Source organism: Lathyrus oleraceus, chromosome 4, assembly GCF_024323335.1.
Source record: "Lathyrus oleraceus cultivar Zhongwan6 chromosome 4, CAAS_Psat_ZW6_1.0, whole genome shotgun sequence".
NCBI lineage: Eukaryota > Viridiplantae > Streptophyta > Magnoliopsida > Fabales > Fabaceae > Lathyrus > Lathyrus oleraceus.
In genome coordinates, this window is record NC_066582.1 from 407,740,137 (window position 1) to 407,763,561 (window position 23,425).

The window sequence follows — 23,425 nt, forward strand, 5'->3', positions numbered from 1 at the left end:
GTAGAATTTTGAGATCCTTATTGTCATACCCCAAAATTTGCCTGTTAATTTTTATGATAAATTGATTCATGCATGTCATTCATTTCACATTTGCATTCATTCATTAGTATATATTCTCATATAAATTATAAATTTTAATTTATTTATTATGTGATACAAATATAAAAAATAATAATAATTCTGGTTATCTGTATGATATAAATAAATTATATATATATAAATAAAATAGTTTTAATTTAATGATAAATAAAAATAGATTTGAATTTTAATTGTATAATTAAAATTTTAAATTAATTTTATTTGTTAAAGCTCATTAAATTATAATAACTATTTTTTTATAATTTAGTGACTCATGTTCCATTTATTCATTATTTATAAATAGTATTTATTTAGTAATTCACGTTTTACTTAATAAAATTTATTTATAAGAGTAACATTTTTTAAAAGCCCATAAATTATAAAATAATTTTGGTTGATATAAGTAACAATAATTTTGATTTTTTTTAATGATGAAAGTAAAAATAGAAATAGGTTTAAATTTTAATTCAATTATGTAACTAAAATTTAAATTAATTTTTATTTGTTAAAAGTCATTTAAATTATTCATTATTTATAATAATAGTTGTATTTAATAAATATTTAGTAAGGTTAAACCCTAACTCTCCTAAAGTATAGGAAGGGATCCAAATATTTAGCAAGGTTAAATTCTAACTCTCCTAAAGTATAGGAAGGGATCCAAATATTTAGCAAGGTTAAACCCTAAAGTATAGGAAGGGATCCAAATATTTAGCAAGGTTAAACCATAATCCACACCATTATAAATACTTCATATGGCTGCAACGAGAGGGAGGAGGAAAAGGAGGAGAGATACAGCAGAAGAAGATACACAAGGCAAGGCAGAAGCAAGAAGATTCACGGGCAGGAAAAAGAGGAGCAACCATAAAGCACTCATAGCCTGAATAAGAACAACACACATACAATGAGCAAGCTAGAAGAATCAAATCCCCAGTAAGTGTTCATTATGGAATTTGCATCCAACATGATTACCTTGCAATACTCCTTAATTCATGCATGAATAATATTGGTTTAATATATATATTGAGATGATGTATTCATGGTTTGGTGGATGTTGATATTGCTTTATTCAAGTATGCATCTGTTCTTGATATGTCATAGCATGTTGGAGAAATTCTGTTTGCATGATTAAAGAATTATATCTGTCATTTAATTATTATTATATGAGTGTTGTTTCTAGCATGATTATGTTTATTTCACATGCTGTTATTACATAATAATGATGATGATGATATAATGGTGATAATATAAATCCTTGGTTGTCTTTAACATGTATGTGTAAGGTTTGTTTTATCATTATCACTTGCAGTAAAGAGAACTAATACATGAGTAAAATAATATAAGTTTCTTGATTTGTGCATGGCTATTTTTATTATTGCATGATGATTACATATGATCTTATTTTATGTGTGTGGTTTGATATAAGATGAAGTTACAGGTTTGTTGTATTCACATGAAAGAAACAGCATGAGAAAAAATAAAGTAGCTTGCCGTAAGAGAGAAAGCTGTAACATGCATGGTGGTGTTGTGTCAAAAATGGAAAAATCCATGTAGAATTAATATATATGTTAATGAAGGCGAATAAATAACGAATGGACCAATATGGCTCGTTGGTAGCTCCCCCTCACTGCAACGTAAAGGTCCTGGGTAGTGTTTTTACTATGTTTACTCCCTTTCCACTATAATTAATTCACCACTATTTTTCTATTATTAAAATAAAATCCATTAATTAATTTTCTAATTAATATATTATATTAGTTATTTAAACTAGGATATAATTTAATCTAGTTTATTAATTAAATTTTCATATATCACTTAATTAATTAAAATGGACTATTTTGAATAATAAAAATCTAATTATATTTTTTTCTCTTTTCTTTTAAAATTTCTATCAATTTAGTCTAAGTTTTCCCATAAATTCATAAAAAAAAAAGTTTCTATTATTATAGACTAAAAATATTCTTAATTCATTCTTAAATTTTTTTTATTTCTTTCTTTTTAGTTTAGTTAGGTTTTATTATTTTGTACGCCCTTTTAATTTTGTACTCGTTAATTAAGATTTAGATATTTTATATCCCCTTTTAAATTATGTACCCCATCCCGAAGTCATGTAATAGCGTAGTCTTATTTTTCGCACTTTAATTTTTCCATACTGTGAATATAACTGTCTAGATGTATGCTAATAGGATTGCATGGAGAGATAAATAATCGGATTTAAATAAATTAATTCAAGATAATATATCCGAATCCAATCATTTCCACACTTGCACCTCTAGGGTAACCCTCTCTTTGTTGCCTTACGATATTACGATCATGTCCCGCGGATGTGGGGATACCCTTAGCAAAGACCCTTTCGATTAAATCATCATCATCCATAAACAGATAAGTCATAGTCCCTTCGATCAAAAGGTCAATGTCCCTACAAGATAAATCATAGTCCCTCGAACGTTATCTTCGAATATATGACCTTGTCCCTCGAATGTTGCCTTCGAATATATGACTTTGTCCCTCGATGACCCCTCGTTGTAGCCTACGATTAAATGATGATCGTCTCTTCGAATGCTAAGGTATCCTTACAAATGTTGCCTTCAATGGCCAATCGACGACCCCACGATGTCCCTTTACATCCAAAGGATAAGACTACTTACTTCTCAATAGTAAGGACAGTTTTACCCTCCTAAGGATAGGAAATACCTATAAAGACCTTGGTTAGGTATAACTCTTAAATGCTTGCTCACAGCTTAAAATATTTTTCACACCTCACACTTTTCAAAACATCTTTTAGAAAATCACCACTTGGTATACATTCGCACCAGAATCATCGCCGAGTTATATCTTTCTAAACATCTTTCAAAATCAAACGAGATAAACACTTTGTATACATTCGTACAAGAATCATTACAAAGTTAAACTCTCCTTTCAAAATATTTTCTAAACACACCACATTTCTCAAACACTTTCTCAAACAAGGAAAACATAAGTGAGTTAAGGAATTAAGAGCCCATGGATAACCATGGATACAAAGGGTGCTAACACCTTCCCTTTGTATAATGTACCTCCCGAACTCAAAATCTAATCAAGGTCTTTCCTGTTCTTTTCCGCCTTTCCTTATTGGATAAAAGAAAAGTCGGTGGCGACTCTTGCTATCCGCAACATTGCTTTTCAAAGCAAAAACACAAAGTCAGTTCACCGTATCACACTTATCAAGGAGGATAAGAAATTCGAGATTTCCACAAATATAGAACCTCGCGAGGAAGGTTCTCCACGAATTGTTAAAACACAAACCGAAAGTTCATCACTAATGAAGAATCTTGTGAGGAAGATTATTCATGGATTGTTGAAAAATAACTTAAACTTAGAATAAGCAAGAGAGTCCGAAAGGTTAAGGATCTAGGAATGAATAAAATTCATAGTCAATTTATTTCTTTTATCTAATGGAAGGAAATAGTAAGAATTTTATTCGTAAGATTCCTATTATTTTTCAAGTGGAAGATGATCCTAAAATTTATAAGGAAGTAATAGTTTCAAGAGACTACTCTTGTTTAGAAGGAAGTATCATAGTGTGATGGGGGAAGAGATTTTCAATCACCAACTAATGGGGAAACACATAATTTAGGGAGATATTTTCAATCATTATCAAAACAATAATTCAAAGAGTTTGTCATCACCAAAAGGGGGGAGATTGTGAAGAATACATTTAATATCTATTTCAGTTTTGATGAAGATAAAGATTATCAAAGAAGAAAATGTTCAAAAGTGTCATGCACATCAATAATGAAGTTGATCAAAAAGGTTTAACATAGAAATTCAAGTGAAGACTTGAGACAAGTGAACATAAATAAGGTGCTCATTGCAATTTATACTATATTATTTTAAATTACTTATAATTTCATCTCTCACTTCATCTAAAAACCTTCTTGCATCATCATGCATGATTATTAAAAAACCTTCTTCATCTAAATCTTGTTACACGTGTTTGTACACAAAGTTGTGTGAGAACTGTTGAAATGTATATTTCGTGTCGGGTTTTTGTTATCGTATCCACAAAGATTGTAAGATATCACTGCCGTTCAATGGTTGAATTAATCTTAACTTAATGTAACAATAGGGTTTTGGTTTTAATCAAGTTATCTTGCATACAAAGTAATTAATTGCGGTAAAAGTTATGTTTTGATTAAATGAGAAATATTGTCAAAGTTAGGTTTCAATGATCACTTTGCATGTATTAGCTCGGTCAACAATCTTATAAACTCCTTTAGATGATAAATAATTTCACAAGGTCCTCTCAATGCGTTTCTCTCGAACACCCATTGTGAGTTTTGCCATTTTGATCCATTGTTTCTCTCGAACACAATCTATCAAAATGACAACCTTTTGGTTCAACCTTATGGTGAACAAAATCATTCGTTACTATCTCTAGCTAACAAACAAGTTTGGATGAAAACCTAGGTCAAGAATCGGTAAACATCTCTCGATCATAAACCAACACAAAGAGTTTTAAATAGAAACAAAGTTTTCATCATATATTTACCGTTAAAGAGTTTACATATGAGGATCCTTACATTTACACACAAAGCTAGAAATCACCTACATCTAACCTTGACAAATGGATGACTTAGCTACTCATTTTCATGGTAGCTTGGTCGGCAAGTAAGGAAAGAAGGTTGATCAACATCCAAGTCGGATAATCGAAGTTGGATGGGAATCCACCTTCTTTTTGTGGAAGATGGTTGCTAGATGAAGAGAAATGAAAAACTAGGGCATAAGAGCTCCCAAAACAATGCTGCAAAAATATCTAGAAAAAGTACAGAAATGGAAAAGTTGGTAAAAATGAGGTATGGTGCTCAAAAGTGGCACCTGCTACTTATAGACCTCAGCTGGTCTGTCATGTTCGCTAGGCGAGCAGAATGGCTCGCCTAGCGAGGGTCTAAAATGGGCACAAAAGGCCCCTGCGCCCAGAGAAAACAGGGCTTGCTGAACTGTGATGTTCGCCTAGCGAACATACCTTCGCCTAGCGAAGGACACGCTTCAACCTTCGCCCCAGCGAGGTTGAGAGGTTTTGCTACTGGAATGCTCGCTGGGGACTCGCTAGAGCTTCGCCTAGCGAGTGAGTGCTGGCTGTGTTTTTCACCAAAACAGAATGAATTCGCTACCACAATCGCCTTGAGCTCGCCTAGCGAATTAATTTGCTAATTTACTGGAGCTTTTCGCCTGGAACTCGCCTAGCGAACCGAAGCTTCGCCACAGCCTCGCCTAGCGAGCAGGCAGATGAAATGCTTGTATTCTTTGGTTCCTTTGCCAATTTATTTGTGTCTTCATTTTCAATTAGTTCATGTCTTTCCTGCACAATAACACACAAATCAAAGGCACCAAGCTTGTTTATCAATGTAATGCATTCCATGTAAAACAAATGTGGTTTTGACAATTTTAGCAAGGAAAAAGAGTGAAAGATGCCCACATATGATAGCTTTAATAAGCACTTTTGGGCCTCTAACAAGAACATTGTGATATTCCTTTGTCTATATGTCGACTACATGTTGGTAATCAATAATGAGATGAATGAGATTTTAGAAACAAAGAGGTTTATAACTTCCACATTCAAGATGAGTGGTCTTGGACTAATTGACACACTTTTGGGGATCAAAGAAAAGTGAAATATTGGGGGTTATGAACTTAGTCAAAGACATTATATTGAGAAAGTACTTGATAAGTTCAAACACTTACATTTCAAGAAAGTGAGTACTATATTTGATCCTAGTGTCAAACTTTAAAATAATGATGGAAGAGTTATGACTCAATTGGAATATGCAAGTGCATGTAATGTATTAGACCCTACATAGCATTTGCAATTAGTAAAATGAGTATATTTTACTAGCAATCCAAATGGTGAACACTAGAAGGCCATCATTAGGATTTTCGGCTATCTTATAAAAACCAAAAATCTTGGCCTCCATTATGGTAGATTTCCAGCCATATTAGAAAAATATACCGATGCAAGTTGGATATCGAGTGTTGAATATCATAAAATCTGTATTTTGGTGGATATTTACACTAGTCAGGGATGTAATTTCTTGGAAGAGTAAGAAACAAATATGGATCACTTTCTCAATCATAGAATCATAGTTTGAGGCTCTTGCTTCTGCTGGTGAAGAAGCTAAATGGTCGAGGGACCTTCTATTGGAAGTTCGATTGACTAAAGACAATGTTTCAAAGGTGTTGATACATTGCGATAGTCAAGCCACTTTACCTAGAGAATACAAAAAAGTGTATCACAGAAAGTCTAGGCAAGTATGACCTAGATATTCTTTCGTGAGAAAATTGATTAAGGATGTAATCATTTCATTCACATATATACGATTGAGCTATAATTTTGCTGATCCATTTACCAAGCCACTTGCCAGAGGCTTACTAAAGATAATCCCAAGAGGCATGGGGTTGAAACTCCTTGAGTAAGAGTTCCGACAGCGGCGGTAACCCAATCTTACATTAACAAAACATTAACCTCAAGATTCAATGGGTAATAACAAGTCGTTAATTTCGATGTTTGTCGAACATTTCATGATAATGTTGACCTTTAAAATGAGGGTCAAGTTTTTATTTAAACTCTTAATGAAGTTCAATACCGAGGGTATGTCTCTCATGGAAAAGGATACAATATGAATTTCACCTATGTGAATTTCGAGATGATGTCGTCTCAAAGTGAGAGTTCGAGTTTCTCTCACAAAAAATTCATGAAACAGGAAAACATATGGCCATAAATAAGTGTTATGCAAGATATGTAGGGGAAGAACCCTTAAAGAATGTGCGTAAGGTAACGCCGGTCTAATCCTATGGGTTGATGGTTTAAAAACATTGCTACCTAACATTCCGATTAGACTTCGCGTTGTCCTCACTATGGTTAAGTTTTAAATCGAAAGATACCCAACTGTATTAATATTCTTTATTTCTCTTTTTTGGAATTGATATTGTCATTATTAGAACAAGTGGAGGATTATTGTAAATTCTTAAGAATTAATAATCTTGAGTGTGTTCCAAAATGACAAGAAAATATGCAAGTGAAGGTTAACTTTGAATTCAGAAATAGGCAACATTGTGACGTGTTGTAGTGGGTTTGAATTCAGAAATAAGCAACACTTATGAAGTATTACAGTATGTTTGAATTCACAAATATGCAACACTTCGTGAAGTGTTGTAGAATGAAAGTATGTAACTCTTGAAGAATGTTGCAGTAGGCGGAACAATGTTACTTTTGGTAAAAGTACGCAACTTTTGGCAAACGCTTGTAACTCTTGGTAAAAAGAAGTTGTTTCACCAAGGGTCGTAGCCTTGTGAAACAATACCAATATGACCTATAAATACTTCATTCCAGATTCAGAAAAAATATAACAAAAACATATGTCCTCTTCACTAAAATTTCAGATACTCTTCCCTACATTCAAGTTTTTATCGGTCTTGTGCAAACTCGAATATATGCTGAATTATCCTGGATATTCTTGTGTTTCAACTCTAAGACATTTGAGAGTGCTTGAAATACTTATAAGAAACGTGATTTAGTTCACGATTCTAGCCTCAATACATTTGATTTATAAATTAATTTTCTAACATTTACTGTTCACAAATACGATGAACAATAACGTGAACAATGAACCGTGCAATAAACAGTACGTGAACAATACATATACAATACCTTTTAGTAGTTAAACAAAGTTAGTTAATGAAATGTAAAAAAATGATATGAAGTGATAAAATTGGTTAATAAACGTTCAGATATTAAAAAAAAAATTTAACAGTAAAACAAAGTTATTTAATAAAATAGAAAAGTTGGTTAATAAACGCCTAAATATTAAAAATAATTTTTAATAATAAAATAAAGTTGATTCATAAAATATAAAATATTAATTAATAAAATTATGAAGTTAATTAATTACACAATTTTATATCAATATATTTTAATATAACAATAAAAATAAAAATAATTTATATATTTTTTATGAAATATATTATTATTATAATATTTTCATGGTGTAAAAATATATTTTTTTTAATATATATTAAAAAGAGAATAATTTAATACATATATTCTTAAACACGCAATATAATTATTAATTTATATACATGCGGATTAAGTGATGATATAAATATTTAGTCAAATGCATTATTTTAGAAACAAATATGAAGTCTTTGAGATAATAATAAAAGAATACGATAACAGAGTTAATTGATGAACACGTACTACTAGTTGGTCCACCCCAATTGCACCCCAATTGAAAGCATTGTGTATCAATTTCTGATTCAAATATAAATAAATAAAACTTATTTTTTAAAGAGAACAATTTTTTTAATGATTTAGTGCAATACATATTTGATTTAAGTATTTGTCAAGCATCTAGAACTTTATGCTGGTTACAACTGTATCAGTATAATTTGACAATCTCCAAGATCCTATAACCTCTTATCAAGTGTAATAATAACAAAAAAAAAATTCTATTATTAAGTGTACAGAAAAAATTACTAATTCATTTTAAATATTAAATTTTATCAATATAATTATTGAATTAATTTTCATATTGAGTTATTCAATTCTGCAAGTTTTTATAAAAATTCGACAATTGTAAACTTTGTGATAGAATAGTCGATAATACTTGTATTTTATTAAACTTTATTATACCTTCAATCTTATGCACATAAGAAATTAAATTTTAATATTAAATTATTAATTCAAAAACTAATTTAAATAAACAAATAAAAAAAAGAAAAAAAGTAACATATGTATCATTCAACGAATTCAGCAGTTTAAAAAAAAAAAGACGTTATAATTCGGTGTAAGAAAAACCAAACATCTTCATATGTGGTGTACAAAAATAAATACATGAAAATCATGGTGTACTTCTCTAATTTAAGAAAACCAGTTACAAAACTGAAATTACCTAAAACAGAAAGGACTATAATTGTAAGAAAGTTTCTTTATTCGAAACCAACAAAGGGCAAAACAGTAAAAGCAGTAAACTGTTATATCATCAAATTTTTTTTTTGCGAAGTCGTTGGATCCATTGAGGAGGGAAAACAAAACAATAACAGCTGAAAGAAACATTAAAAACATGTTTCTTGAACAGTTTCTGTAAACTTTAGATTTGTTGTCACTGAAAAAAAATCATCTTTCAACTCAGACAAATTATTCATGGCTTCGTTGAAACTTCCAGAGGTTGTTCCTTCTCCTACACAGGACTCTGAACGTCTTAGAAATGCTTTCCAAGGTTTTTCCCTCTTTCTCTCTATTATATTAATGCTGATGAAAGTTAGAAAAAATTATTACTTTTTAATGATTTCGTTAATTTCTGAATTTGGGTGGCGAGAATTATGTTAAAAAACTGAACTTTTGTAGGTTTTTAATAAGTTTTTTTTTTTTCACAGTTACTTTGTGATATGCATGTTTCATGTTTGTAAAATTGCTATCAAACATTTTGATTTCAAACAAAGATTTCTGCTTTAGATTTCTTAAGAGTAGTAGTTGGCATTAGATTTCTTTTGTTGATACGGGTGGAAATAGGTCAGGCCAAACCGGGAGTCAAGCCTTAATCTGACATATGATCAATTTTTAAGGTTCGAGTCTTGCCTATAACCTATTATAGATTTCCTTTTATGACCTGAGTCTGACATTTTTAAAAGATCGGTTTGAAACCCTATTTAAAAGCTTGACCTTTTTTTTATGATCTCGTCTAGCCTTTTTAAAAGCCTGGTCTGATCTTTATTAATGATGCTTATTGAAAAATGGGTGTAGGAATTGGAACAGATGAAAAGGAACTAATCTTGGTATTAGGACATAGAAATGCTCAACAAAGGAAGGAAATCAGAGAAACTTATCACCAAATTTACAAAGAATCCCTCGTCGATAGTCTCCAATCTGAACTCTCCGGTGATTTTAGAGTATGTCATGATGTCATTGTATTGATAAATTTCAATATGATTTTCGAAGAACGCGATTTTATGAAGAAATAATGCGATATGCTATGCAATAACGTGACTAAAACTATTGATATGTAACAGAATGCTATAGTTCTTTGGACTTGCGATTCTTCAGAAAGAGATGCAAAACTAGCAAGAGATGCATTGAAGGCTAAAAGAAAAGGGATCAAACAGCTGCAGATTCTGGTCGAAATAGCGTGCGCGACGAGTCCTAATCATTTGATGGCTGTGAGACAGACTTACTGCGCTCTCTATGATTGCTCACTCGAGGAGGACATTATAGCATCGGTTTCTCCGCCTCTCACAAAAGTAAGGAAACTCTATTTCACTTAAAGTCTGTGATTTTAAATTGCGGCTGTAGCATAGCGGAGTATGAACAAATTTTGATCGTTCTGCGATATACTGTTTAGTACAAAATGTTGTCAGATAGAGGCTATATAGCATTATCGCGTAGCAGAATTTGAGCAAACCGATATTTTTTCATAAATCCAATGTTCTTGCAGATTTTAGTGGGACTAGTAAGCTCCTACAGGCATGATAAAGTAACCGTAAATTCGGAGGTTGCAAAATCGGAGGCAGAAAAACTACATGAAGCCATAAAAAATAAGCAATTGGAAGACGATCACGTTGTTTGGATACTTTGCACGAGGAATTTTTTTCAGCTCCGCGAAACATTCACGTGCTACAAGCAACTCTATAACAATACATTCGAAGAGGTTTTCCTTAAATCTTAAAACTTGTTATTTAAATCGCGTCTTTGTTCAGAAAAGAAAGCAAGAAAAAACACTTACGAGAAAAGCCTTGAATCTCAATTACTATGAATTTGGGGGATTTTCTTTGCAGGACATAAAAGTTTGTGGTAAAGGTGATTTGGCTTCGCTTTTGAATGTCGTAGTATGGTGCATAGACCGCCCCGAGAAACATTTCGCAAAGGTACTTACTCTTACTTCTTTCGTGCTGTATTAATATTATAAAATTCTCAAATTCATCAAAATGATTGCTTTGTTAATTCTATTCATTCATTTTCACCAACAGGTTATAAGGGATTCTATTGTCGGGTTTGGAACCGATGAAGATTCACTCAACAGAGGCATTGTAACTCGAGCTGAAATCGATCTGTTGAAAGTCAGATTTGAATATGCTAACATGTTCAAAACAAATCTTGACGATGATGTTATTGGAGATACCTCAGGAGATTACAAAGAGTTTTTGTTGACATTGCTAGGGAAAGGACCAAAGGGAGACTAATACACCATTTGAGGTTCCTTGTAATTTGCATTGGATTGTTTAAATTTCTTAGTACATGTTACTATAATTCAGAAGAATCAGAAATGAAAGATGAAACTAAAACTATATGTGTGTGTTTTTTTCTTTCTGAATTGACTTTATGTGTATATTATTATCAATTAATTGTGCATTGATGTGTTCTTTGTGAAAACTAAAAAGCATTGGGAATTTATGCTTTCATGTTTGACACACCTATGAAAATCTGTGAGCTTATCTCAGAAAACATAGTCATTTTGGCCACCTTTGAAGTAAGCAACAACCAATGTACCCTTTTCGAAGATTATGTCTAGATATCCATGGCATACGATCATCGTTTTAAATTGTGGTCGTAGATGTTGCGATTGCAGTTGGTGCGACGTGAATTTCGATTTAAAAAGTTTGAAATACAATGTTAAAAAGTACTTAATATTAAGATTTTTCAAAAGTAAATGAGTTTTGGATTTTAAATTTTGAGTTTTGAAGAAAATATTTGAATAAATTTAGACGTAGTTGTCTGATCTAGTTTATAATGTAGGAAAACGCATGATTTCAAATCACATTGCAATAGTAGTCTGATGCGGTTACGGAGACTACAACATCGATAATATTGCAACTGTAATTACGAATGTGAATTACAGTTTAAAACCATGATGATACAATCTCTACCGGACCTATTTCTAGCATCTTACATTCTTTCTCCACCTCAACGGGAGCAAGGGTTTTATAGTCCGTATTTTTTGGACGGCTCTTAACAAGATAGCCCTGGAACCACTTTTGTTCTCGGAGGAGATGAGTTTTTGGTGACTTTGACTAAAGAAAAAGAGAAAGAAAAAGAAAAAAAGAATGTGAGATAATGGTTTATAGTGAACGATAGATACAAAGTTATGGTGATTTTAGCGTCCCAAAAGTCACCTAAATTCAATCAGTTCTTGGATGATCTTGATGTCATAAATTATGGCCAATATTTATTAGGCGACACCTCATTTCTTTTAGTCTTGTGTTTAGTACTTTTATTTTTCTTAGTATTATTTTATTATGTTTTTAAGTATGTTTATTTAGTTTTCTAAATTTTTAATTAATAAATTCTTTGGTATATGTGAATCTAAGTTGGATACCGGAATCTTTGATAAAATCGTGATAAAATTTTAATTTATTTTAAAATAAAATAAATAAAAAAGGGAGGTGACATTGAATCATAGTATTCGATTGAATGAGAGTATATTTATCCAATTATATTGAAGGGTGTGAGAGTGTTCACCTTTTTAATTTTAGATATGTTTGTAATTTATTAATCATTAATCCTTCTCCTTCTCTATTATAAAAGTGTTTCATTTGTATTTTTTCTTTGTCTCAATATAATTGTCCATTTACAATATCAAAATAATATTTATTATTATTTTTATATTATTATATTCCTATTCATCAACTTTTATTTTTTCTCATTATTCTATTAATTATAATTTTTAATAGAGATACTCTAATAAAGTATATTAATTCAAGTAAATGATATTAGTTTTATCACTTTTATATATTTCTTCTATCTAATTGATTAATCTAGATCTTAATTATGATTAATCTAGATCTTAATTAAATTTATATTCAGACTGGGTAATCAATTCTTTTGAGGGGTGTATGAATTTAGATGGTGACTGTGGGCTTGAGGGATACACATGTTGTTATCATGGAAGTTAATACAAGTCGCACCTTGACCTAGATAGTTAGATAATGATATCTTCGATGATTCTAGCTAAAGAACCCAGTAAGATTGATATTTCATACCATATTGTTTTTATTTTCCCCCCAAATAAGTAGGTACACGGGCTGGATTCATTACTGAATGCTTGATACCAAATACTTGGAATTATTTCATACTCGAAATTCTAATGTATCTAGTATCATATGTTAATGTCTCTAGCTATTAATTTAGACATTTAATTTTGGGCTAATTTTGGTGTCATAAGAGCTCGGTCTCTGACCTAGTGATGGGTAATTAGTGTCAGGTTATGATTAGGTTTCTAGAAAATTTACTATAGGTTCTTATTATCATCTCATAGATATTAAGTTTGATCAACTTAATATTTAGTTGTGATTGGAGGGATCAAGTATTCATAAACTAGAAATAAGTACATGGTTGAGAAAGTTCATGAAATTTAGGAGTTTTAGAAGATGAAAATCTCGAGACTTATTGGGGGAGACAATCACCTAATAATTTAGAGGAAAATATATTTAAGACAAGAATAAGATTAAGATGAAGAATGAGCTTAAAGTAACAGAACTATTTGGACATCGATTGCTGAGGTAGAACGTTCTAGAACCTATAGAGTAGACATGAATCTGTTTTAAAAATGCATATGATTCAAGAAAGAAATTGAAGCAGGGCCATCAGATACATAACGAATTATATACTGACATCTCTGTGCTTATACGATCATCAATAGAGCTAAATGACGAGGATAGTCGAAAACCGTTATAATAACCATACATAAAGGCCTAAGTCGTAAAATCAAGGTACATTATCTTAAAAACCTTAAATAATTACCCTTTGCCTTATTCATTTACTGACTTGGGCATCATTTTAAGTAAAGTTTATTTCTCCTTATAAGTCGCAACTTTGTTTTAAATCCAAATAACATTACCATCCATTCAAAGGTTCATAAAGATCGAGGGATCTAAATTCTATTTTAGTACATCTCCTTCTATAATCAAGATTTGATTATACCCTAAATATCTATCCATTAAACTTAAAATTTTATGCTATACGTTTAACATATTAATATATTAATATATTAACTAGGGTTATACTATTATCATCTTTGGGTGATAATATTTAAATCCTTAAAGTATATGCCGACTATTTATAAAATCATTTTTCTTAATAATTAGAACAATATTAGATATCCAATTAACATATTCGGCAGTTCAAATGAATTTGGCTTTGATCAATCTTTTAATCTCTATTTTGATCTCAGAAATTGTTTCATGTGCAAAGCTTTTTGGAATGTGTTTAATTGATTTCATTCCCGATTTCAAAGACATTTTGTGTTCTACCAAACATTGATTTAGACCTGAAATATCTTTATATTCTCAAGGAAAGAAATCTTTGAATTCTTGAAAAAATATTTATTATTTCTTGTTTCAAATATACGTCAAGTAGGGAACTTATTGGAACAAAATTGATTGATACCATATCCCTTGGATTTTGATGATAACAAAATGTTTAAAGAATAACTGAGTATTCTAACATCTGTTCAAGTATGCAGGTTTATATGACTAAGAACAAATGATGAGAAGCTTGGAGATTTTGAATCTGAAGTTCAGACTCTAGCTCTAAAGATCATTTCTAAAGATTCTGGCTCTGATTGAAGACCCAGACCCTGAAGAAGTTAACTCCGAAGAAATTCAGTCTCTGGTGATCCAGACTCTGAAGCTTCAGAAGCCAAGAAGTAGACTCTGAAGAGATCATCTTCTGAAGAGTGAATTATAAAGAATGTCAACATTTGAAGGATTATAACATGGGCTCTAGAATCTGAAGGTTGTCCAATCCCTTCAATCGAGGCAACTCTAATAGACTCATAGACATTTTGATCACGTGAAAACTTAAGGAAAATCTGTTCATGGATGTTTGAGCCTTAACAAATAATTCTTCATGAAGAAAGGCATTTCTTAAAATGTCTAATAAACACAAACCTTCTCCAAGACACTTATGAAAAAGTCCTTCAACGACTCTTTTTCGTCCCTCTATAAAAGGAGCAGAAAACTTGAAGAATGGTATTGTCTCTACACATCTCCATTGACATTGAAAGAGAAACTACTCTGTCAAAAATATTGCACATATTAGACTTAGAATTTCTTAACAAGTGTATATTTTAGAAGTTCTTAAGTCTTAGACTCTTTCCAAGTTGTATTCTCTCTACACCTATGATTGTATATCAAGTGTAGCTTTTACCCAAATCTCTTAACAGTTTGTTATAGAGTCAGAAGTCTCTTGCTTTAGTGATTAAGCATTTGAAGTCCCCTACTTAAGGGTTTGAGCATTGGAAGTCTCTTGCTTGTATGTTTGAACATAGAAGTCTCTTACTTGAGGGTTTGAGCATTATACGTCTCTTGCTTGTATGCTTGAGCATAAAAGTCTCTTACTTGAGAGTTTGAGAATTGGAAGTATCTTGCTTGTGTGCATGAGCATATAAGTATCTTACTTGAGGATTTGAGCATTGGAAGATTCTTGCTTGGTGCTTGAGGATTTTTCTAATTAATTTGGTTATAGTAAAAATCCCTCGGAAGTGCAAGGGGACTTGATTACTCTTAAGTTGTGAGAGAAACCATGATAATTATTTTGTGCTCTTGCTTTTACTTTCCTAACTTTTGATCTTAATATTCTGCTACTATCAACTATGGAACTCTAAGTTAGATTTTGGTTCAGAATCTGATAAGGACCTTAAGAAGAAAACGAAGTTTTTCTAAGTTAGACTCTGAACTAAGTGTTCAGAATCTGATTGAGAATCATGAGAAACAGAAGAAGAAAAAGCTTAGAGGATAAAAATCAAACATAATTCAATCCCCCATCTTATGTTTTTCTCACCTTGAGTTAGCATCAGAGCAATGTCTGTGCTAAACACTTAATAGTGGTGCGTAAAAGATCCTAAGAAAAACACTATTGATATGATGGCTGATTCTGTTGTATCTAATTTGGTGAGGGTACTCCTAATTCATTTGGTGCTGTTAATCATGATTACAGTTCATCTGAGAAAAATAATCATACAACTTGACCTCCTATTTCAGTGGAAATTCCAGTGAGTTTGAATGGTGGAAGGGAAAGATGTATGCTCATATCATAAGTCTTAGTGATGAGTTATGAGATATTTTGGAAGATGGAATTGATATTCAAGCCAATGGAGTTGGAATGCTGTCTGACAGAAAATCTCTTACACCTGCTTAGAAAAAGATTTACAGAAAACATCATAGAGTTAGAGGCATCTTGGTTGATGGTCTACCTCATTCACAGTATGTAACATCATTGATAAATCTACTGATAAGACCATTTTTAAATCCTTATGTGTTACATATGAAGGGAATCAACAAGTTAATGGAGCTAAGGCTAACCTTCTAGATCAACAATATGAGTTGTTCAAAATGAAGGAGGATGAAGATATTTAAACCATGTTTTCTAGGTTTCAATTTCTTGTGTCTGGACTTCAGGTTCTGAACAAGAGTTATACTACCTCTAACCAAATCAAGAAGATTCTTAGGAATTTTCCTGTCAGATATAAAGCTAAGGTAATAGATGTAACACCCTAAAAATTCACACGTAATTATCAATGAATCTAATTAACAAAATACAATCACATAAGGAGTCACTCACAATAATCATAGCCTGCTCCGTAACACGGGTTACAACAAAATATTTTATTGCATACATTTGCACTTAAAATGTTTACACGACATCTAACTCATATGAATATCTTTGTAGTAGAATCATAATAAAAAAACATACTATTTTAAAATCTCATAATAGTTTTCATAACAAAATTAAAATCACCAACTCGTGAGTCTTCTCCAAGTGCTATCACGCCAAAACATAAAACAAATACGAGAGCGTGCATTGTCTCTCAGAAAATTTTAACACAAAATAAATGATTAGCTCCCCAGTGTTACATATCAGAGCATAACCAAAGCTGACACGAATAAACTAAAATAAATATCTCCATAACCTAACTTTCACTCACACCAGCATCTTTACTCTTGAGTATCTGCATGATGCCCATGTAAAGGCAACATTCAAACAGAAGGGGTGAGAATTCATTTCAATAATAACATAGAATATAAAATAGAGTACAACATCTACACAATCATTCATAATAACATATCACATTCTCACGCCAAAATTATCATCAACATCACATACAACAACACCATCATCACACATAGTCATATTTTACACATATAATTCATTCATGTTATGCGACTCACGACAATGACAATGACTCATATGCATGTGGTACCAATTCAATATTTAGTTCTTCTTACGAACCCGATTCCCCATCGGAATCCCGAACTCCCCCTTCTTAGTTCCAGATAAGTATTTCGTCCCCCTTCGAACCAATGACTTATCTCCTTCAATATATCAACAATGAATGTATGACATGGTAATAATGCAATTAACACAAAAATTATAATAATATTTAGTGATCAACAATTGATCATACAATTGCAACCATGCATAACGTAATTCACCTTTCTGGACTACCACCAGTATATAATAATGCAATTAACAGAACAATTATAATAATATTTAGTGATCAACAATCAATCACACAACTGTAGCCATGCATAACGTATTCCACCCTTCTGGACTACCACTAATATATAATAATGCAATTAACACAACAATTATAATAATATTTAGTGATCCACAATCGATCATACAATTGCAACCATGCGTAACATGATCCACCCTTCTGGGCTACCGCAAATATAATCAAACACATCAACCCAATCATTCACAACACATTAAATAATTTCTCAATACGTACCTCGTCATTATTTGTCACATCAAACCCTTTTTTCCCATCTTCATCCAACCTCTAATAAAATCATTAAAAACATATTATCAAAACCGTGCACAAAGGCGTTACCAAAAAGTTGTTATTTTTCGGAAATTTCCAGCACGACTTTCATATTCTCCAACCCCCAAAACGTCCATGAATTAATCACAAAAATATTATATCCCTGAAAAAAATTTATAGTCCTCTGTTTCAGCTACCCAACGCTTCAGATCCCATCCCAAAATAATTTACGAGTTGAAAATTATGATCAAAATCGTGCACGAATGTATTACTAAAAAGTTGTTGTTTTTCGAAAATTTCCGGCATGATTTTCATCTTCTCTTACCCTAAAAACACCCATAAAATCATCCAAAAACATTTTATGGTTTTAAATCCAGTCATAAATATACTTATATCAATCACTACTTATATTCATATAATCATAGATCTATATACTATATCAATCCCTAAAAACTTCAAACATCATCAATGGTGAACATACATGAACACTTTAGAACATAAATTTCATCAACAAATATCAACATTCATCATTAATCCAAAAAGATTTAAACCTTCCTCTACCCTTCCATTCATATCCCTATTATTGAATTAAATTCTCATCCTTACCTTGTAATTCCAGAAAAATTCAAGCTTTTGACTATGACTTCTCTTCCATAGAGCCCTCCTTAGGTTTTACTTACTTTTCTCTTCTCTTTCCTCTTTTTCTCCAATTCCAAAAATTTCACCTCACTTCTCTCCTCAAAAATTAAAAAGCTAATTTCTATCTTTCTAATATTCTACTAAGGCTCAACTTATTACTAACTTACATTATTTATTTTAATTCTTCATAATTAACACTTTCCACCCCAAACTCATTATTTCCTTTTATTTTATTATTTCATTTAAATAATAACACTAAAACATTATTTAATCAATTAAATAATTCTAAATAAATCTACCAACCTCTAATTACTCGTCACACTCTCTACCTAAGGGTCACCCACCCTTGTTTCCCTAATATATCTTAATTATCACACAAATAAGAATTAGACACACACATAAAATTATAATTAATTAATATAAATAGTTTTTAGAAAAACCGAGTGTTACAACTTTCCCACACTTAAAGAATTTTCGCCATAAAAAGTTACCTCAAGTGAATAGATTCAGATACTAATATCTCATTTGGATCTCAAGCTCACAAGTTACATTTCCACCAGTTGATCCTCCCTAAGCTACCTTCACCAAGGTAATCTCTTTACCACACAACTGTTTCACTTCTCGATCCTCTATCCGCATGGGTAATACCTCAATAGTCAGGTTATCTCTCACATGCACATCATCCACTTGGATCACATGAGACAGATCCGAAATGTACCTCCTCAAATGAGACACATGAAACACATCATGAATATTAGCAAGCAACATTGGCAAAGAAATCTGATATGACACTTCTCCTATTATTAGCAAAATCTGGTAAGGACCGATGAAACACGGAGTGAGCTTTCGAGACTTCAAAGCTCGACCAACACCAATTACCGGAGTAACCCTCAGAAACACATGATCTTTCTCTTGGAACTCAAGTGTTTTCCTTCGTCTATCATGATAACTGTTTTGGTGACTTTGAGAAGCTTTCATCTTCTCCTAAATCACTTTAATCTTCTCTGTGGTCTGTTGGACAATCTCAGGTCCAATCACAACACCCTCTCCTGACTCATACCAATACAAAGGCGTCCTACACCTTATACGATACAATGCCTCAAACGATGTCATTCTAATACTCGAATGGAAACTATTATTGCATGTAAACTCAATCAACAGTAAAAATCTATCCCAAACACCTCATTGTTCAAGTACATAAGCCCTCAACAAGTCCTCTAGTGTCTGTCATACCCCAAAATTCTCCATACCCTTCACATGATCTTATAGGTCACTAACCCCGCATATCATTTGAATAAGCATGGCTCCCCACAAGGAGGTACGTGACTCGAATTCGTGTGTTTTCAGTTCATGAGTGGTTCGATTTTCCATTCACCTGATTGGTTCAATTCGATTCGCAAGTCGTGTCAGTTGAGTTCACCAGTCCATTGCATATATGGTCATCATGTCGTCATCATGTCAATAATTGTTCTGATTAATTCTAACGTCACATTAATTTCAACTTCAAATTAATTTTTGAAGTTTAAGTTGATTTCGTAGTTAGATTTGATCTTGAAAAATAAATTTGCTTTTTAGAAATCATTTCGTTCTTTTTCGAATTAATTTTGGGAAATTCAAGTTGAGTTGGACGATCCAAATTGATTCTTGAAAAGTCGAATTGATTTTGGAAAGTTAATCATTTTTTTTATTTTTGAAGCCCATTAACCATTTTCCATATCCATTTTTGTATCTCATTTTATTATTCATTTTACAATTTATTAATCCAATTAATAAACCAATTCACCATTATCCAAACCATTTTGCATTTGTCCAATTCAATTTTGATTAGTACCATCCATATCCAAATCCAATTTCGAAAATCCATTTCCATTTTCATCCAAATCCATAATCCAATTTATATCCATTTCAATTAACCAATTTCCCAAAACCAATTAACTCATAACCAAAAGAATCCAATTCCAAAATCATTATCCAATAGATCCATTTTCCAATTCATGACCAATTGATACAAACGCACCAAAACGCCAAAGCCAAATTCAAAGTGCAGCTAACACACAGGCGCGAACAAAAACAAGCTGCATAATTTCAGCCGCAACGAGAAGCTACTGCACAAGCCATAACAACTACCGCATAACTACAATAAGCGCTTCACAACGACAGCAACATATGGGCAAACGGCAACACAAGCTGAAGCTACGAATCCAAAATGCAGTACATCAGCAAACAAAACACAGCAACTCAAGCATGACACCATAAACGACGTAAACGGCAATGAAGAATGGAAAAAACGTGACCTGCACGAGCTTAATACGCACCTCCAAGTTCAAACTGATTACAACTATAACTCTATAAATTGAAGCGAAGGCTTTCGAAGCTTCTTCTGCTCGCTCTCTCTCCAATTTCTAACAAACTCTTCCATTCTTCTTGAATCTTCCACATTATTCTCTTCCACCACTGTAACAAACTCTCTCAACCCTCAACCGCTTCAAACCTCCAAAACCACCGATAAAACTACTTTAGTCGCCGCCGCCACCATAGCAGAATAACAGAAACAGAAGCGCACCATAACTCCAACCGTAACAAACTTCTTCTTCAATCCTCCATAATCGCAACCGTAACAAACTTCTTCTAGAATCTTCACTGAACCACCGTCGCTTACGCCGCGAAATCTCTATGGTCCGAATCGTGTTGCTACCGGTAAGCCGAACCTCGCTCCGCCTGATACACGTGCCTAGCATCGCCACTTTTAGTAGAGAAACGGACCAGAGTAGAAGAGAAAGAGGAGCTTCAAAGTGTGTAGCAATCGAAATCCTGCAACTTAGGTCGAAGTCGCTTCGATCTCGCCGGACTTTGGATCGCACGTAGTTGCATTCAAGGCTTTACGGAGGCGTTTGGAATCTCCGTCGACTCGTCTCTATTGTCGGCGACGTAGCCAGGCTACCGTGTGTCGACGACGTAGCCAGGCTACCGTGTGTCGACGACAGTTCTTTCTTCATCATTATCTACGGCGAGCGGATTAACGAACAATCCACCATACGAACCGAGGATCGGACGTAGTCACAACGTAGCAACGACGAATCCTTCCATTGCTCGCATCGGCCATTGAATCCGACGAACGTGGTAAGTACTTCTGAGATTCGTTTCATCGGTGGCATGTCTTCGCGTGTTTTTTCTATCCTTTCGCAGAGCAATTGGGCCTTAGGCCCGATATGAATTCCTATCCGCACACACTCCACACCCAGTACACCCCCTGGCGTTTGGGCCTGGAACAATCCTAAATCCAAGGCCCATTCGGGATGATTAATAGAGATAATCCTAGGATTAATTGGAATTATTAGTTATTAGGATAGTTAACGGTGATTAGGATAACTAATGTTAATTAGGATAAATCTAGTTATGTAGAATAATGATTAGATTAATGTTAGGATATTGTTGAGTTTTAGGATTAGTCAGGATATAAGTAGTCTAATTAGGATATAGTAATTAGATTAGAATTAGAAATACTTTTATAATTGTTTTAGAGTTTTACTATAATTAGATATTAATTGGATTAATTATCTAGAGTTTAGAATTGTTAATTGTTTAGGTTCAATTTTTTAATCGTTTAGAATTGATTTGATTTTGGTAATTGGTTAGATTAAATTAGATTTGTTGACAATTAGAATTGATTTTGGTAATTGTTTAATTTTAGAATCTTATTTCTTGCTATTATTAGTTAATAATTCTCTTATAATTTTTCTTTTGATTTTGATTAATTCTAACATCTAACATCTAATTCTTTACAATTCCGCTTCTAATTCCTTTAATTTTCGCTCCTAACATTTTATTATTTTGTCATTTACTTACTTTTATTTTATTTTTGCTATATCATTGTACATTCTTCATTCATCTCATCTAAAAATGATTAAAAATGGACAAGACTTAAAAAATAAAAAAAGATAATTCTCAAACATGTAATGGACATTGGAATGGACTTAGAGATTGTTGTTAGGACCCTTGCAAAAGATCTTGGACAAATATTCAACCCGAACATGGATGGAGCATTCAAGATCCAAGATAAATTGTAATCTTTTATGTGCTTTCTATTTTAGGACACAACTGCACACACATTGCTTTCTCTTGGGCTACCTGACAATGAGACATTTTATTTTCGCACTCCCTTGTACTTTACCTGTACCCCTCCCCTTTCCGATGTACGCATTTACTTGCTTTCTTTTATTGCTTGTTATCTACTCCTTAGGCATTAGGAACGTTCACCCATTCAAAATCAATAATCAAACCCTTGATCCAACGTCAAGCGGTCTCTTTTTCAAGTCAAACTCAATAAACAAACCCTTGATCCAACGTCAAGCGATCTTTTCCAAATCAAATCCAAAAACACAATAAATGGCGATTAGGATCGTATGTCACGAGCCTTAAGCGATAAAGAAGGGATGAGATTAGAGCTTTCCTACACTCATTTTGAATGCTTCGAACACAAGACGTTTGGCTTGGTAGTTTGAGGTATTCACCTTTATCCATAGTCTTTAGTGCAATCCGAAATCAATAAAACTTTCTCCAAAACTTAAGAACAACTCAACACATTCAAACCTTTTGTTTGAGCCTTAGGGCGACACAATCGAAAATCCTTCTTCAAGGTAATAAAATCAACAAAACAAATAAGCAATTTTAAACCCACGAACTACGAACGCTCTGATTTCTCACTTCAACAAGTGGGCATATGTAGGCACGAGGATCCAATCCTTGGCGAGCACACTAATTTAAAATCTACCTCCATCTCCGCAAACCTTTGGCAAGCAAACATTCGATAAACAACACACGTAAGCGCAAACATCCTAGATGGTTCCCATGGAGTACCATGGATGTGAGGGGTGCTAATACCTTCCCTTTGCATAACCGACTTCCGAACCTGTTCGTGG

General features: G+C 32.6%; 1 protein-coding gene and 1 long non-coding RNA gene across 2 annotated transcripts; one reads left to right on the top strand and one right to left on the bottom strand.

The window, feature by feature from the left end:
- The first annotated feature begins 9,091 nt into the window (after window positions 1-9,091).
- Window positions 9,092-11,391, top strand: LOC127075726 (annexin D3). Its single transcript, XM_051017188.1, has 6 exons — window positions 9,092-9,329; window positions 9,854-9,999; window positions 10,120-10,347; window positions 10,542-10,754; window positions 10,882-10,971; window positions 11,074-11,391. Exons 1-6 carry the CDS (start codon window positions 9,254-9,256, stop codon window positions 11,284-11,286), a joined length of 966 nt encoding a protein of 321 aa, XP_050873145.1. The 5' UTR covers window positions 9,092-9,253; the 3' UTR covers window positions 11,287-11,391.
- A 9,046-nt stretch (window positions 11,392-20,437) lies between these two features.
- Window positions 20,438-21,758, bottom strand: LOC127075727 (uncharacterized). Its single transcript, XR_007786645.1, has 2 exons — window positions 20,822-21,758; window positions 20,438-20,699 (listed from the first exon to the last, which is right to left on the bottom strand). It is a non-coding gene; the product is annotated as an uncharacterized LOC127075727 (long non-coding RNA).
- Between the last annotated feature and the right edge of the window lie 1,667 nt (window positions 21,759-23,425).

What these genes read in the sequence shown, in the direction of transcription:
- LOC127075726 (XM_051017188.1), top strand. Translation starts at nt 9,254, where the DNA reads ATGGCTTCGTTGAAACTTCCAGAGGTTGTTCCTTCTCCTACACAGGAC. An exon ending in TCTTAGAAATGCTTTCCAAG is followed by an intron (nt 9,330 to 9,853) that starts GTTTTTCCCTCT and finishes AAATGGGTGTAG; the next exon opens with GAATTGGAACAGATGAAAAG. An exon ending in ATAACAATACATTCGAAGAG is followed by an intron (nt 10,755 to 10,881) that starts GTTTTCCTTAAA and finishes TTTTCTTTGCAG; the next exon opens with GACATAAAAGTTTGTGGTAA.